The 16,111-nt window shown below is 38.5% G+C and overlaps 2 protein-coding genes across 2 annotated transcripts; one reads left to right on the top strand and one right to left on the bottom strand.

Annotated features, from left to right (window-relative positions):
* Positions 1–3,511: 3,511 nt before the first annotated feature.
* Positions 3,512–6,199, bottom strand: LOC130736914 (uncharacterized). Its single transcript, XM_057588685.1, has 2 exons — positions 5,467–6,199; positions 3,512–4,005 (listed from the first exon to the last, which is right to left on the bottom strand). The coding sequence occupies exons 1-2, from the start codon at positions 6,197–6,199 to the stop codon at positions 3,512–3,514; spliced, it is 1,227 nt and encodes a 408-aa protein (XP_057444668.1).
* Positions 6,200–13,086: 6,887 nt separating this feature from the next.
* LOC130736913 (F-box protein PP2-B11-like) lies at positions 13,087–14,446 on the top strand. Its single transcript, XM_057588684.1, has 3 exons — positions 13,087–13,360; positions 13,435–13,553; positions 13,874–14,446. The coding sequence occupies exons 1-3, from the start codon at positions 13,088–13,090 to the stop codon at positions 14,277–14,279; spliced, it is 798 nt and encodes a 265-aa protein (XP_057444667.1). The 5' UTR covers position 13,087; the 3' UTR covers positions 14,280–14,446.
* The last annotated feature ends 1,665 nt before the right edge of the window (positions 14,447–16,111 follow it).

Below are 16,111 nucleotides of genomic sequence, written 5' to 3'. Positions count from 1 at the left end.
TTTTGATCCGATAATTTTTCCGAGTTCAGAATACCCTTAGTTACGGCTAATGAAAGCGTAGGAACCAAGTTTGATCGAAGAAAAATCGAGTCCCCTAATTACCTAAAGTGGTCGAACCTATTAAGGGGGGGAGGAGGAAATTTCCTTTTCCGAAAACTTGTCCTTTCGCGCTAGTTTATCATACCTCGGAGTATGTACTACTTCGGGTAACCTTAGTGAACATCGATAGCTTAGTTTCCGATAGATTCTGATAGTATTATGTGGTTTTATTGTAAAGGTGCTTTTGAGGATTTCCCTGAGGAACAACACTTTGAGTGTGAGGAAGCGTTTGACGATCATTCTGGAGAACCTACAGGTGAGGGCTTCTCACTGAATCTCTAGTTAATGCTTAGGGTCGATGTTTTCGACATTGTTTACTGTTTATGCACTGGATTGTGTGTGATTGGAAAATGTTTTCTGAGGCTTCGGCTGACAATGTAGATGATGAATCTACTGAATGCTTTTGAGATTGAATCTTCATGCTAAGTGCTAATTGGGTAATTTAGGATGTGTGGTGCATGCCTTATATGCTAAGTGCTATGTGGTTATTTCTTAATATATTGATATATGACATGTTGATTGGTTGTGCTGAGTTATTTATACTTATGCAATGAAATCTGAGTTTCTGAACGGTGAGAATAGCGGGCAGGTCATGCCGATTTTATTTTGAGAGTTTTGAGAAAGCTTGATAGGACGAATGAGATTCGGGCCTTGTTAGGATGTTTATGGATCGAGACATTCTCTGGAGTCATTTGGGGATTAGGAGATCCCGAGAACTGATAGGATTTGCGATAAGACTAAAAGGATACTATTTTGTAAAGAAAACTCATAAGACATTAAACAACCTCTAAATCTTTAAGTAATGATAACAAACTCGAAAGGAAGCTTCGGATGCAAATCATAGTTTTGGAAAACGAGAAGTGTCGTCGGATCCGAGTGTTGAGAAAATTGAGAGGCGTTGAGTATGTGTTGTGGTTGTGCTGTTGGAGCAGCGTTTGTTGTTGTGCTGTTGGAGCAGCGATGTTGTTGGGCTATCCTGGGGATAAGTCCGGGAAACCGTTAGTTTCCGAGAGTGTGATACTCTGTGCTCGTTGAGCAGTTGTGACCATCGGATTGAGATGAGTCGGATGATTTGGAGATCATCGTGGATTATGTGGTTGTTGTGAAGAAGTGTCTTTTGTCGCAGAATCGACTTTACCTTAGGGTAAGTTTTTAGAGACATTAATTTAGCTAGAACACGTGGCGACGTGTCGAGTGAGGTCGGAGACGTTGTATGGCTAATCACTGCATTGCATGCACTCATTAAGTGGTTTAAACACGGCGAGATACCGGACCACGGCGGATTCCAAAATTGGTTATAAGACCAGGATTTCCGCGTAAGAGCGCTGTTAGGTGACTCTTAGTAGCAGACCGAAATGGCAGGCCTTCGGGTTTTATGCTGATCTGACTACCGATGTCGTTGGAGTAAGAGGCACACGGGCCGAAATGGTCCCACCGTGGCTGGTGCTAGGGCTGATCCGATGATGTCCATCCGTTCCGGAATGCATATTGGTTGACTGGGTTAACCTGCATTGCATATCATGCAACATGCATACTAATTTAGTTGTCGAGTGTGATTGTTATTTGTTAATCCTATTTGGAACATGCTATTTGTTATTGTTGTCATTTACGTTCATTATGGAACATGAAACCCTAGGATGCTATCTCTAGTTATAAGCCTAAGTGGCTATTTTATTATCTGTACCTATTGGGTTTATTATCTACATAGTTCTTTAGAGTTGACCCTCGTGTCTTCTGTGTGTGTTTTGGCGGACAACGCCTTTTGTCAGATGTCCATTGCGGACTGGTTCACCATGGTCCACCCTTCGGGGGGGATTAGGTACGAGATGATCGATCAGGACGACCCCGGGTCGTGGGTGGTTGACCCCGCGAGCCATCGAGCGACGTATTCGGGGCGTATCATGGAGGACCACGTAGACAGTGGAGGACTCCTGAGGTCAGGAGTGTTGAGGAGATGCTCTGTCAGCTTCAACTTGCCACCGGGCGTTCACTGTGGACCAGGACTTGGAGGACCACCACCACCACCACCGTTGTCTTCAGACGAGGAGGATCCCTCAGAGGAGGAGCCAGTGGGAGTGCCTTCGGCAGGGTCTAGTGCACCCAGCGTAGCGGTCATTGATGATCAGGGTTCGGGCCCTAAGCCCGTGAGTCCAGCATCGGAGCGCACTGCGGCTGCGAGGGGAGGACGGATAGGGTTGGTAGACTTAGTTGTTCTGGATTCAGATTCAGACGACGATCATGCTAGCACATAGTTTTGAGTGTTGGTATGAGCTCCTCGAGTTAGGATTAGTGTAGGAGTAGAGTTTAGCTCTGACAGTCTTTGCTTCATTTGTTTCTTTAGGGGACAGGGTAGTTCCGCCTATAGCTTTTTGTGTGGTTTCCTTATGGGAATCACAGAGAGTTGGTTGGACTTAGGAGGTCTTATTTTCAGGCCATTGGGTCAGCTTATTCTCAGTTTTGAGGGATAGTGTTGCGGACACTTACCTTTATATTCGGTTTGTACATATTGCCTACGGGCGCTACTCTTCTATTACCGTCACTGGAGGTTTACTCGTGACGAGGTTGTTACTTACAACGGGGGTTGTTTATATATTGTATATTAATTCTATTGCTTTTCGCATTTGGGTTTTATTCAATTCAGTCTTGTCTTAGTTATTATCGGAAAAAAAAAATATTCACGTTTTTCCGCATTAAGTTTATTTTTTGTTACTAAAGTGACGCCACCGAAATCGGGGTGTTACAAGGACAATGGGGTCAATGGCATCACGACAATCAAATCTTTCTCTAAGAGCTTGGTTGTATTTCACATAGACTAAATCTTGCAACTTTTGATGCTCAAGACGACTCATCTTCTTTGAGTGAATCTATATTATAATATAAAATAAATGTTAGTTTCATAATTATTTTATGAAACTCTAAAGTCTCAACTAATACTTTATAAAAATAAATAAATAGAGTATTAACTTACATGCTCAAAGATACTCCAGTTTCGCTCACAACTGGATGAACTACACGTCAAGCTTAGCACTTTAATAGCAAGTGTCGTCACATGTCAAATGATGAGTACTTTGTCCAAAGGACCTCCACCACTCAGCTACAATGATAATGCAACATAAGTTAGTTCATGATGCTTGAAGATTTAATCTAAATAAGGAGCATGATTCTCACTTACCAGGAGACATTGTTTTCCATGCTCTTATGGCTTGTTCCTTTCCAAAGAAGCCTCCAGCCACCTTATACTCAGCCAATTCATGCACAACTTTATCATTCACTTCATCATTCTCACTAAGTACATCAATACATGTGTATACACCATCCATGATTTCTAGATTACGATCCATATCCAGATTATCATAAAAGTATTCCGGATTCAGAAAATGTCCCTAGCATGCAATGGATGGTGAAGTTGACATTAACACCTTTTGTCAATTATTGCCCAAATCGCCTTGTACTTGCTTTCATTTCCTTTAAAACCACTTTTAATAGCCTCCTTAGCCCTATCCATAGCTTCATATATGTGACCCATTGCCAGCTTCCTTTCATTATCAACAAGCCTTAGGACATGCACCAATGGCCCCATAGACCTAAGACAATAAGCAACGTCATTCCAAAATGTGTTCATGAGAACCACATTTGCTGCCCCTTTCCCCTTAGTGACTTTAGCCAAGGTAGTCTTTGTCCAATCATCGGAAGTGAACATCTTTCTAAGGTTGTTTCTTTGAGTGTACAACCTTCGCAAAGTGAGAAATGTGGTGGCAAATCTTGTAACTCCATGTCTAACCAATTCTGATTTGTTGGTGTACTTTCTCATGATGTTCAATGCCAAAGTGTGATTATAGAAAAAATCAACAAGACTTATACCCCTTTTGATGGTCTTTTGAACTCTTTTAAGCTTGCCAATTTCTTCTAAGATCAAATCAATGCAATGGGCAGCACATGGAGTCCAAAATAAGTGCTTCCTCTTAGCTTGTAGAAGTTTACGTAAGACCCAATTCCAAATTAAAAAATTGAAATGAGCAAGAGTGATAGCGAATCTGCAAGTGTACAGATTGCTCGAAGTAATAAAAAGATCGAACCACAGGGATTGCGTAGTTTATACTCTAAATTAACTAAACTTAAAATGAAAGGACGTAAAAATAAAAATAGAAATAAAGATATGATTGGTTGCTCGTAAGTAACTTAACTGCAATAAAATTAAAGAAAACAAATAACACTGTTGAAGTGAATTCGATTTAAAAGTGCGCTAGAGATCCTGATTTCGTTAACCCTCTCCCTATGTATCTCCCCAATCAGTTATAATTATGAATCAAACTAATTATCAAGGTGCTAAGCCTAATTGTCCACTTGTCAATTCCTTGCATAAGTGTCCCTTCCAATTAATTAGTGATAACTAATTCCTTAGTACCTAATCCTAATTAATTAGAGATGAAGTTCAATTCAATTCAGGCAAACACAAGCAATTTGTTACCCTTATTCCTAAGGCGCAAAGACCCTTGCCCAACTTCTCCCTAAATCTCTAAATTCTACCAATTTCCCTAAATAGTACGACAAACTATTGCAATAGAAAGTATCAATTAAAACAGAGGAAAAATTCAGGAACTAAAATAGAAATCATAATCATAACTACAACTTGGTTCAAAACATAGTTTGAGAGAAAACTAGATCAATCACCCTAACACCAAGATGTAATCACCCTAACACCAAGATGTTTAGCCACACATCATTATAAAAATCACAAGAAAGTAGAAGAAAAACCTAAAGAATCAATGCTAAACCCAAATTCTTCTCCAGCTTTAACGTCGTCCTTTCTACTCCTACGACTCCTTCTTCTTCACGTTCTACCAATATAATATATATATATATATATAGGGCTGCCGTTTCATCCCTTTTCCTTCTGTTCATGTTATGTTTCTTTCTAATCACGTGACTATGTCGGCTTGCAATTGGATCAAGACTCAAGGTAGTGGAATTTAGTGCTTCGCGCCTACCATTCTTACGGTAGACTACTTGTTTGATCTCACCATGTGTCAGGAGATATAACTGCAGCCGTCATCTCTGCAAGTGCATGGTATTTCCCGTGGACCATCGGCACTCGATCAGCTTCCTTTTTATTAATCCGAAAATCCTAATAAAATATAAATAAAAATCATAAAAATTATAGAAAAATACTAAAAACATATAAAAATAGTAAAATGCATGAAATACTCCTAAAGTGACCTAAAATAACTAAAATATCCTAAATAATATATTAAAATGCATAAAAATAAACTAGAAAAACAACTTAAACACCCGGGTCATCAAAGAGCAACACATTATCACTAACACACTAACAAAGTAATTAACAAAGTAATAGTTAACGTCACATACCGGCCAATACATAATTGCTTCCGTTGTCAGTCACCACTTGCACAACATTCTTCTCACCAATCTCCTCAACAAGGCTGTCCAAAAGAGTGAATAACTTTTCTCCAGTCTTCATGTATGAAGATCCATCAACACTCCTGACAAACATAGATCCAGCTGGGCTATTCACTAGAAAATTTATCAAAGTCCTTTGCTTCCTATCCGTCCAAGCATCGGACATAATCGAGCAACCATACTTTGCCCTCTCTACCACATTTTGCTTCATCAAGTTTTGGGTGTATTCCAACTCTTTTTTGAGGAGGGGAACTCTCATCTCATGGTAGCTTGGAGCTCTCAAGTGAGGGCCATAGTTTCCAACAACCTCAAGCATCAACTTGAAGCTCTTTGATCGCACAACATTGAATGGAATGCTATTCCGAATAAAGAATCTAGCAATATATTGGATTGTCCTTGCTCTAGCTTTTTTATTACATGCATCAATCATGCTTGTTTGCTTCTTAGCTTTTGTCAAATTCAAGCTTGTCTCCGGATCTCTCATAAAATGTAAATCCAAGGGGCCTTTAACATTTGGCTTTTTAGGAGCAGCAGAGGAAGCCCCACTTGAACTTATAGATATTTTCCCACTTTTAATTGACACAATTTCTTGCAACCGATCTTCCTCCTCTTCATCTTTATTCAATTCAATCAAGTGTTCTTGTTGCCCTTGTTTCTTAGCAAGAGCTTCCTTCAACAACATCACCACTTATTCTGGAACTTTCCTACATGAATTACAATCTCTTTTTTTTTCATTTGATGACGTTTTGCCCTTGTAATTCCTCCTGAAGTTTTTGTCACCCCACCTAAATCACATGTTACTCTCTTCCTATCATGTGGATGTTGGGTCCAGGTGGGCCAGCATCCTGCCTGCAGGTAGCATTCGAAACGGGGCGCTGTCTGCTACGCTATAAGAAATAACGTTGCGCCCTCACTAACACCAATTGGTTTTGGCGTAGTGGTAAGCGTGTGATCCTACAAGTGGTATCAGAGCCAGGTCCCGTGTTCGAATCCCACGGAAGGCATGCTGTGCAGCTAGTTTGGCTGGCAGGTGCTGGGGGGGGGATTGTTGGGTCCAGGTGGGCCAGCATCCTGCCTGCAGGTAGCATTCGAAACGGGGCGCTGTCTGCTACGCTATAAGAAATAACGTTGCGCCCTCACTAACACCAATTGGTTTTGGCGTAGTGGTAAGCGCGTGATCCTACAGTGGATTCTTCAAGTTGTTCCACTGCCATGCTATATCAATGTTGTCTCCTATAGGCTTGTAAAGCCCATTTTCAGTCTACTTGCAGTTGTTTACCACTTCACTGTTGTTTGGTTCAACTTCAGAGGGGGATGCCATGGCTGGTCAGAAATCAGAATAGGGAGTGGGCATTACTAAAACAGAGCATTATTGTAGTGAAGAGACAGTGAGCACAAAACCAGAAATAGAAACAGAAAGAAGGGAAAGAAGAGGAAAACGAAAAAACAGAACAGAGCAAGTTAACACAAAACCAAAAATAGAAACAGAAAGAGGGAAAGAATAGGAAAACGAAAAATAGAGGGAAAGAAGAGAAAAGTGTTAAAAAAACAGAGAGGAAAAAAGATAAGAGGAAACCGAGAGAGAGAAGGAAGAAAACAAACTAACCTCCAAAATCTGTCGCCGGAGAAGAAGCTCTCGCCAGAGAGTTTGTCGCCGGAGAAGGAGAGGCAGAACGAACGAGCAAGGAAGAGAGGAAGAAGCAGAACATGAGTGAAACGGTGTGAATGAGCGAGTAAGGAAGAGAGGAAGAATAAAGTAGACCTAATTCCATTCGAAATCCCTGTTTTGCCCCTGACTATAAAACTCCAACGGTTTAAAAATATGGGTTTTTTTGTCATTTACCCATTTGATCTGTTAGCGGCGCTACAGGCCGCGATTTCCCGCGATTCGCGGCGCGACGGCCGCGACGCGATTTGTCCAAAATAGCGGGGAGCAGCCGCTACGCAACGCGACGTCGCAATAGCGCCGCTATTTGCCGCTATTGACTACTATGGGCTGGGTACCATGGAGGAAGGATCCTTGGGCTTGGATTGATGGAGTGGAGCTTCGAAGCGTGGTGGCGACCATGAGAGGGTCGTGACAACTTCTCGTCGTCGATTTATCGTCGTTCTTTTGGTTTCCATCTATTTCTCTCCTATCCTTTGATATGTTCTTTTCTATTTTTGTATTTAGGATGTTATGAATTGATTCTTCGATTGTTGTAAACTCTCTTCATGAATGTAAATGATAATCTTTCATCTATGGTGTTTCTCTTTGCACTTCATGTTTATAACCGATCAATTAATAATCAATTGAGCTTCACTAATTTGTAAATAGATTGAGAGGTTGATATGAGTTGGTGTATGCTTAGATCAATGGATGTAGAGCGCTTATGTCTTAGGTCACAACACCGTGTTAAAGTTTTACTTTCTTCGCTTCAGGTATCGATTGATTTGTGTTAGATTTCTATGGACTAGCATGAGATCGGGAGATACTTGCGGGTCCAGTACAAAAGAGAAACCACTTAATGAACTAGTTGTCTTAGGGTGAGAATATCTTGGGTAAGAACAATAGTGGATTTCCACGTGACAGGTAGGGTTCTGAGTTCTAACAGAAGTTTCCGGCGTGACAACGAGGACTTGCAAATCTAAGATACCTTATCTTAGGATAGATTAGTCGTTGGGAATGTCTTTGAGAGAGAATTAGGTTGTAAGGTTCCTTTTTGTGTTTTCTAGATGGTAAGAGATTATGTCTAGGAATTCCAACTGATACATTCACCTATACTAGGGATTGTTATGTGGATAGCTCTTGGCATAATAAGTGAAACGAACCTTTACAAGAATGTTGGAGTTGAAAACAATTAGGGGATTAGGTGAATTCATTTCTCAATACGCCTTTTTCTTTGTTATCCTTGTAAACCTTCTTCTATCGCTTTCCTTATATTGAAAATCACAAAAACAAATTATTTAAATATCTTTTCATCAGCTCGAATCAATATTTAGCTGGTGGAACCGATGTTCACACAATCCCGGAGGAATATAAACCCGTATCTGTTTTGCTATGATTGAATCATAAGAGTTTGGTTCTAAAGCAGTACAAACAACGAGGAAACAACCTTTATCATATGGCATGGCTAAATAGGAAACAACGCTATGCTACATATCTTCTTACTAAAAGCTGTCACAAGGAGGAACATTTTATATGAAAACATTTTCATGTTAAACTAATATAAAAACTTTTTTTTTATGATTTTGGTATTCTTTTATATGTGGTAAAAAACTCTCACGGGGAGAAGCATTTTACATAATGTACTTTCATGTACAAAGTAATAGAAAAATTCACAACACTTTTCTTATAATTTTAAATTTGCTCTTGTTCCTAATGCTTGTTGTAACCTGATCAATTATAACATGATTTGAGGTTTGTAATTCTGTGAACCTGACCTAGAATGAATCAACTAGTGAATTTAATTTTAATTAGATTCATTAGTCATGAATTGATAAATTGATACATAGGATCTTGAGTCTTTGTTTGTCGAGTTTTTATGGTACTCTGATGTGTTTGCTCATGTTACAAGAACTTGTGCTTTACTAAAAAAATTCAACAAAGGTTGGCCGGCTCAACAGTTGAAGAAGTCATGTAGCACGCATTAGTTGGACTAGGTAAGTTTTCTTTACCTTTGTTTTTCATCTTTAGGTGATTTTGCATATAGTGTGCGTGCGAGTCTTTTAGGATTGAGTCAGTCTATATCCTTGGTTATTTGCTGTTATGTTAAAATTGCTCAAGTGGTTTCACCTTTGATTTAGCTGCTTCTTATTAAAAAATTGATGATACTTCCATGTTTTTATCTTGTGATCTTTGTACATGCTATTATGATTGGAATGTGAGGTAGCTTGATCTTACTTGCTTGAGATCATAAGAAAGGGTGTTTCACTTCAACACCCTATTGTTTTTGTTGAGTGCTGAGAGTCTCAATGTTTATTCCTAACATGCTTATACATGCTTAGCTCTGCTTTGAAATGTATATTGGTTGGTGCACAATACTCGTTCTTTGAAGAAACTTGGTAGGAATTCTTTATGGCCTCGGATTTTGGATTGTTATTATATTCCCTCAGTTGCCCAAGTTGAGCCTTATGAATGAATATTTTTCTTGGTCCATGAACTATGTTGAATTGTGCTTTGGTGAGTGATTTATGGTTGTGATTGAGCAGGGAAAATATCAAAAGGACTTCCTTCCTTAAAGTAAAAAAGCATGTTGAATTGTCAAAAGAAAGGCAAGTAACTTGACAATTGAGAAAGTGAAATGAAAAGAAGAAAGTTTAAAAGAAAAAAGGAAGGAGTCCCAAAGTCTTAAAAATTATGCTCAGGTCTTGTTGACTAGAAGAATCACTCACCCCAAAATATGTTTTAAGCCCTTGTGTTTCCCTTTTCTTGGCATCCCTACCTACACTTTACCTTAGCCAAAGTTACAACCTTTTGAAGTCTCTCTTGTTCTTGTTATTGTTGCAACTAACTTTGAATTGATTGATTATCAAGGCTGAAGTATTATGTTTGTATGTTAGAACACTCAAAATGTGAGGAGAGTGCTTGATATGTGAGGAAGTTGTTGAGCTCTTGCTTGGAAGTCATGTTTAATTTTGCTGACCTCTCACCCAAACAGAATAGGGTGCCTGCTCTGATGCCAATTGAAATTCTGGTTCTCTCACAGGACGAATGTTCTACACGATGCTGAGACAACATGTTCGACAATTGACTAACAGTAAAGCAATAAACAAAAACACAAGTAAACAAGACACAAGAATTGGTAACCCAGTTCAGTGAAAAACTTCACCTACGTTTGGAGGGCTTCGCCCAAAGAAAGGAAATCCACTATCTCAAGATTTAGGAATTACAGACACTCATGAACACCACAGTTCATAGTTCACTTCCTAATCTACCCAGTGTATTTCTACTTAGAACCTCAACCTAAGTATGAGAGCTCCTCTCACTTTCTCTCAACCACTGCCACAATGATTGGTAATGAACAATCAACAATCAGAGTTTGCAGATGCAACCAACACAGATCATAACCTTGCTTTATAGAATCAGTGAGCAAGATATGATCACAATTAACAAAGAACAAAGAACAATCACAATCCTAAAACACTCGATCTCTCTATTAGCTTCTATGTTCTTCAAGCTTTAGGTCTTTGTTCTTTTATAGTCTTCAGCAGCGGTGACTTGGGCAATAGGATTTGCTTTGCTGAAGTAACAGATATCAGCAACAAATCAAAACTGAATCTCCAAGATATTGTTGCAAAATTCAAACGTGAAGATAGAAACTCAATCTTTTATCAAAGATTGTTTCAACAAATAACAACCAACAAATCAAACCCTTCCTGTACAGCTACTTGTTCCTCAAGTAACTATAAAAATATATCTTCATAAAATCTACAAGGGCCCACAATTAACATTCCAAGCATAGGACTGATGTCCTAGCAACCCAAAGGCAGATGCCACGACATCAGCTTCGACATCCAGTTGTTTTTGACAAAATGCAAGACAACAAAGTAACAACATTTTCTTTTGCATTAGCATGCATTTAGTAATTTTGTGGTTCTTTAGGGACCTTTTTCATATTTTAGCATAGTTTTGTATCTTTTAGCATTTGTCTTTGGTCTAGGGTCTCTTGTGTAGTTAAACCTTTGCTATTTTTGATATTTTCCTTGAACTTTGATGAGAATAATCAGGTGAAAACCGAAGAAGAAGAAGAAAAGTCAAGAGGTTTGAAGTTTGCATTGAAGTGGAGTTAAGTTGGAATTCTGAAGGTTTTTGAGCGAGCAATTGGCGCTCGAGCGCTCAACACACATAAACTTTTGTAAGCAATTGGCGCCTGGGCGCCCGGCACTAGCGCTCGAGCGCCCAGCACACAGAAGTAAGAAAGCTCAAAAAAAGTCAAGTCTGGCGCTCGAGCGCCCAGCACACATAAGCCAACAAAAACTTTTTATGCAACTGGCGCTCGAGCGCCAGAGCCCAGACACGCTAGAAAAGCTCTATAAATAGATGTTTAGTGGTTTTGTTTTGTATCTTTTGTAATTTATTTCAATAAACTTAGAGAGAGGAGGTTCTCCAGAGCTGAGAGGCTTGCTTGGTGGAGAGGGGGTTTGACCCCTTCGGGGTTGGTGCTTGTGCACCATGGAGGAAGGTGACAGCTCCTCCAGAAGGCCATGTCTCCATTCTACCTTGGGTTTCTTCTTTCCTCTCCTCCCTTCCATGTAGGTTGTTCTTGTTCTATGATGCAATTTGATTCACTCTTGTTTCAACAAACCCTTATGCAATTATATTATGGTTTTCATTCTTGGAGTTTCCTTTCCATGCATAATGCTTCTTTTGGTCAATTGGTGTTATAAGAGCTTTCATAATTCATAAACAGATTGGAAGATTGATATGAGTTATTGTTTGCTTAGTTGATAGAAAGGGGAGAGACACATATGTCCTAGGTTCGTTTATTCTCTTTGTGCTTCATGTATCAATTGCCCCTTAGATGATTTCCATGGCTTACATGACAATTGGAAAATGGGTGTGAGTTTAGTAAATGAAAGGAACCACCTTTTGCATTAGTCATATGATGAAATGTTTGTATTTGGACGGGGTTGAGGTTTTCTAGGTGACAATGGAAGACTAAGATCCTTAGGTAATAATATCTAGAGTTAGGAATGAGGTCGAAATCGAGTGACAGACGGGATACTCACCGCTTAGATATGATTGTCTTGTTAGGAACTAGAGGGATCTTTTGAGTGAGAGTCTTAGATCCCTTCCACCTAAACATGAACTTCTTCATATAAGAATAAAGCTTTGGGTATGTCTCATCGAGTAGGTTTAGAGTATAATGCTCCATAAGAGATCACTAGGACTACAAGGAATTGAGACTAGAGTTTCGACGAGAAGGTTTACCTAGCTAGGAATAGTGGGTGGACAACTCTTATCGACATCTTGAATGTAAATCCATCTTGTATGAGTATAAGGGTTGAGAAAAAGTTTTGCATCAAGTGAAATCACTTCCTAAGTTTGTTTTCTTCTTTCTTTTCTCGTTATTTTTATCACCTATCTCATTTAAATAAATTGCCATCTTTGAATTTATCATGTAATATCTAGTTAGAGAGATTAGTACGTAGAAACACGATCCATGTGGAGACGACATAACCCGATACTATACTACGATTGAGTCTTGAAAGAGATTCGATATTAGTTAGTTGAGGACCCTTCTTTTCATCACAAAATCCTTTTCATCAATATAATTTGTTTTTCATTTTATTTTTCTAATTTTAATTATAAATTATCATTTTTTTTTTCAAAATTTTATATAATAAATTGTAAAAATAATTTGGGTTGTGATTACACCACGTGTCATCAGTAGTGTGAGTTCATGGTGTTAAGATCACACATTCAGACGAAGTGGTACGTGTGTAGTATAAGCTTATGGGTTAAGCAATAGCTTTAAAAAAACATTCCAAAGTTCTATATATAAAAGATAGATTGGGACTCAAAATTAGGGCAGTGCACAAAATTACCGAAGTGGGGTAAGAAAGAAAGAAAAAAAGAGAGTAAGATATGGAATTGCCGGAAGAATGCATCGCTGACATACTGTGCCGTACTACTCCAGTAGATGTCGCCAGGAACTCCGTCGTGTCTAAGATCTTCTGCTCCGCCGCTGAATCTGACACTATTTGGAATCATTTTCTCCATTCCGATTATCATTCCATCGTTCCCCAGTCTCTTTCCTTGGCCAACGCTCCTTCAAAGAAAGCCCTTTATCTCGCTCTCTCAGATCACCCTATCATCATCGACCAGGGGAAAAAGGTAAATACTCTCATCAATCTAATATGATCATTTCTCAGATTAGGGCTTCACAAAGTATTAATTAACCTTTGGTTGTTTTCTAATTGTCTGAAATGCAGAGCTTTCAATTGGACAGGAAGAGTGGGAAGAAATGTTACATGCTCTCTGCTAGAGCTCTCCACATTTCTAGGGGTGACGATGAACGTTACTGCAGCTGGGTCACCCTCCCAGAGTCTAGGTCAGTACTTCAACATTGATTTTTGTTCGTTTTATTCTAGTTTTTTTAGTGAAATTTATTTTACAAAAGTCACGATGTTAAATAATCTCATCTTTAGTGGTATATTTATAAGAATTAAAGTAAAAGATCGATAAATTTTATTTTCAACTCATTTATGTTAAACATAAATTCTACTTATGATAAGATTATTTAAGTTTTGAGTAAGGTGCATTCCCATTTAACTAGGAGTTATGTTGTGAATATTTGTCTATTTATACCACATGCCATTCTTGTACAAATATTTCTTATATACAAATGTTGCCAACCTATATATTGAACAGGTTTGAAGAAGTTGCCCAGCTTAAACTTGGGTTCTGGTATGGTATTTGTGGGAAGATAAATATCGTTGATTTGTCCTCAAACACTCAGTATGCAGCTTTTCTTGTTTTTAAGTTGATCACTGACGATCGATATTTCCAAAACCCTGTGATGTTCTCAATTGGCATTTTTGGAGGGCCTATGCGTACCAAGGTGGTTTGGATGGACATTGAGTTAGAAAAGTTTATTGACAAGGTATTAGAATATCCCAATGTGAGAAGTGATGGCTTGTGGGAGATTGAGATGGGGCAGTTCTTCAATTCAGGCCTAGACGATGGTGAAGGGGAGATGACAGTTATGATGCCATATGATTATGTTTTGGGGGGCAGTTTCTATCTTGAAGGAATAGAAGTTAGGCCTAAGATATAGTAGTAGGACTAGCAAATATGTTAACTTATTATAACTTTTGGGGGTAGAAAATAAACATATATAGCATGTTCCCCAAATAAAATTCTCTTTAATTTCTTAGTTTTTGACAAAATGAAATGAACTTATTGTGTGTCTGTTTATTCTTTATTCCCTTTGCTTGTTTAATCGTTTATTCTCTATTTGAAAACACTCCAAAAATGCTTTCATTCTTATTATACAATAATTTTCTTTATATCTCATTTACTGTTACATTTGTTTATCTATGTCTCTATTATCTATTTCTCTTACTTATCTTGTAGAGTGCTTACACCCTCATGGATATCTATAACTAATACATGAAATTGTGAGTGATATAAAAACATGAATAGTAAAATTTGTCAAAATACTATACATAGCACGAGTAAAAATAGTACTTGCAATATGATTTTTTAGAGCACAAGTTGATGTCATTTATTCACACAAGTTACACATTGGTGAGAAAATTGAAAAAATTGAGCATGTTATAAAGAAGGAAATATTAAACTGAATTAAAAATTTGTATATGCTTGTTTAGTATTTGCCATCTAGTATGTGCAGAAACATAGAGCTGGTTGATGTGTCGTTGGCGGGGAAAAGATTCACGTGGTTTAGACCAAGTGAAACCTCTTTGAGCAGACTTGATCGTTTTTTAGTTTCTCTAAAATGGTTGGAACAATGGCCACATAGCGTACATCAGGTGTTGGATCGAGAGTTTTCCGATCATTTCCCTGTGATATTAAAACATTTAAGTCAGGAATGGGGCCCTAAACCATTTCGGGTCCTAAATTGTTGGCATAAGGACCCTAGGTTCCGAAAATTCATAGAAGAAAGTTCGGGTGGTCTGGTGGCTCATGGACCATGTGTTGTTATTCTTAAGGAGAAATCAAAAAAGTTTATAATACTGATGAAGAAGTGGAACTTAGAGATTTTTGGTGATTTGAACGCAAAAAAGAAAGAGGTGATCTTGAAAATGAACCAGTTGGACCAGAAGGCAGAAAATTAGCACTTGTCAGATGATGAAATAAAGGAAAGGAAGGACTTACTGATAGAATTGTGGCATGTGGGAAATCTCCATGAATCACTTTTGTGTCAAAAGTCTAGGGTAAAGTGGCTACAAGAGGGTGATGAAAACACAAGTTTCTTCCATGGTGTAATAAATTGGAAGCGCATGTCCAATAACTTGAAGGGTTTGAGTTTGAATGGGCGTTGGGAGGAAGATCCTCGCGTGGTTAAGTTGGAGGTCAAGGAGTTTTTTTGAATCAAAGTTTAAGGAATTAGAAGAAATCTACCCTAGCCTTGATGAGGTGCCTTTCAATCGAATTTCAGATAGGGATAACGTGTATCTGACAGCAAAATTTGAGATAGAGGAGATTAAGGAGGCTGTTTGGGATTGTGATGGAAGCAAGAGCCTTGGTCCAGATGGGTACAATTTTAGATTTATTAAGGAGTACTGACATCTCTTAAAAGATGATATGAAGAAGACACTAGATGAGTTTCATGACATGGTGTATGGCCAAGGGGTACAAATTCATCTTTTATAGCATTGATTCCCAAAGTTGGTTCTCCGCAAAGCTTAAATGATTTCAGGCCCATATCTTTTGTTGGCTGCCTTTATAAGGTGGTAAGTGGTAACTAAAATTTTGGCAGCAAGAATCAAGAGGGTTCTTCCTAAGGTGATTGATGATACTCAATTTGCTTTTTTGGGAGTGAGGAGTATGTTGGATAGTGTATTGATTGCAAATGAGGCGCCAAAATTAGAAAATCCCCAACTATAATTTTTGATATATATAATGATGAGGCTTAATTTTTATGAA

This window comes from Lotus japonicus, chromosome 2, assembly GCF_012489685.1.
Source record: "Lotus japonicus ecotype B-129 chromosome 2, LjGifu_v1.2".
In the NCBI taxonomy this organism is placed as follows: domain Eukaryota; kingdom Viridiplantae; phylum Streptophyta; class Magnoliopsida; order Fabales; family Fabaceae; genus Lotus; species Lotus japonicus.
Note: the sequence above shows the minus strand (reverse complement) of the source record. Positions and strands in the feature narration are given on the sequence as shown.

Coding starts and splice junctions, on each gene's coding strand:
- LOC130736914 (XM_057588685.1), bottom strand. CDS start 6,199: ATGTTGTTGAAGGAAGCTCTTGCTAAGAAACAAGGGCAACAAGAACAC. Junction 4,006..5,466: donor AAGCAATTATGTATTGGCCG/GTATGTGACGTT, acceptor ATTTGATCTTAG/AAGAAATTGGCAAGCTTAAA.
- LOC130736913 (XM_057588684.1), top strand. CDS start 13,088: ATGGAATTGCCGGAAGAATGCATCGCTGACATACTGTGCCGTACTACT. Junction 13,361..13,434: donor ATACTCTCATCAATCTAATA/TGATCATTTCTC, acceptor TCTGAAATGCAG/AGCTTTCAATTGGACAGGAA. Junction 13,554..13,873: donor GTCACCCTCCCAGAGTCTAG/GTCAGTACTTCA, acceptor TATATTGAACAG/GTTTGAAGAAGTTGCCCAGC.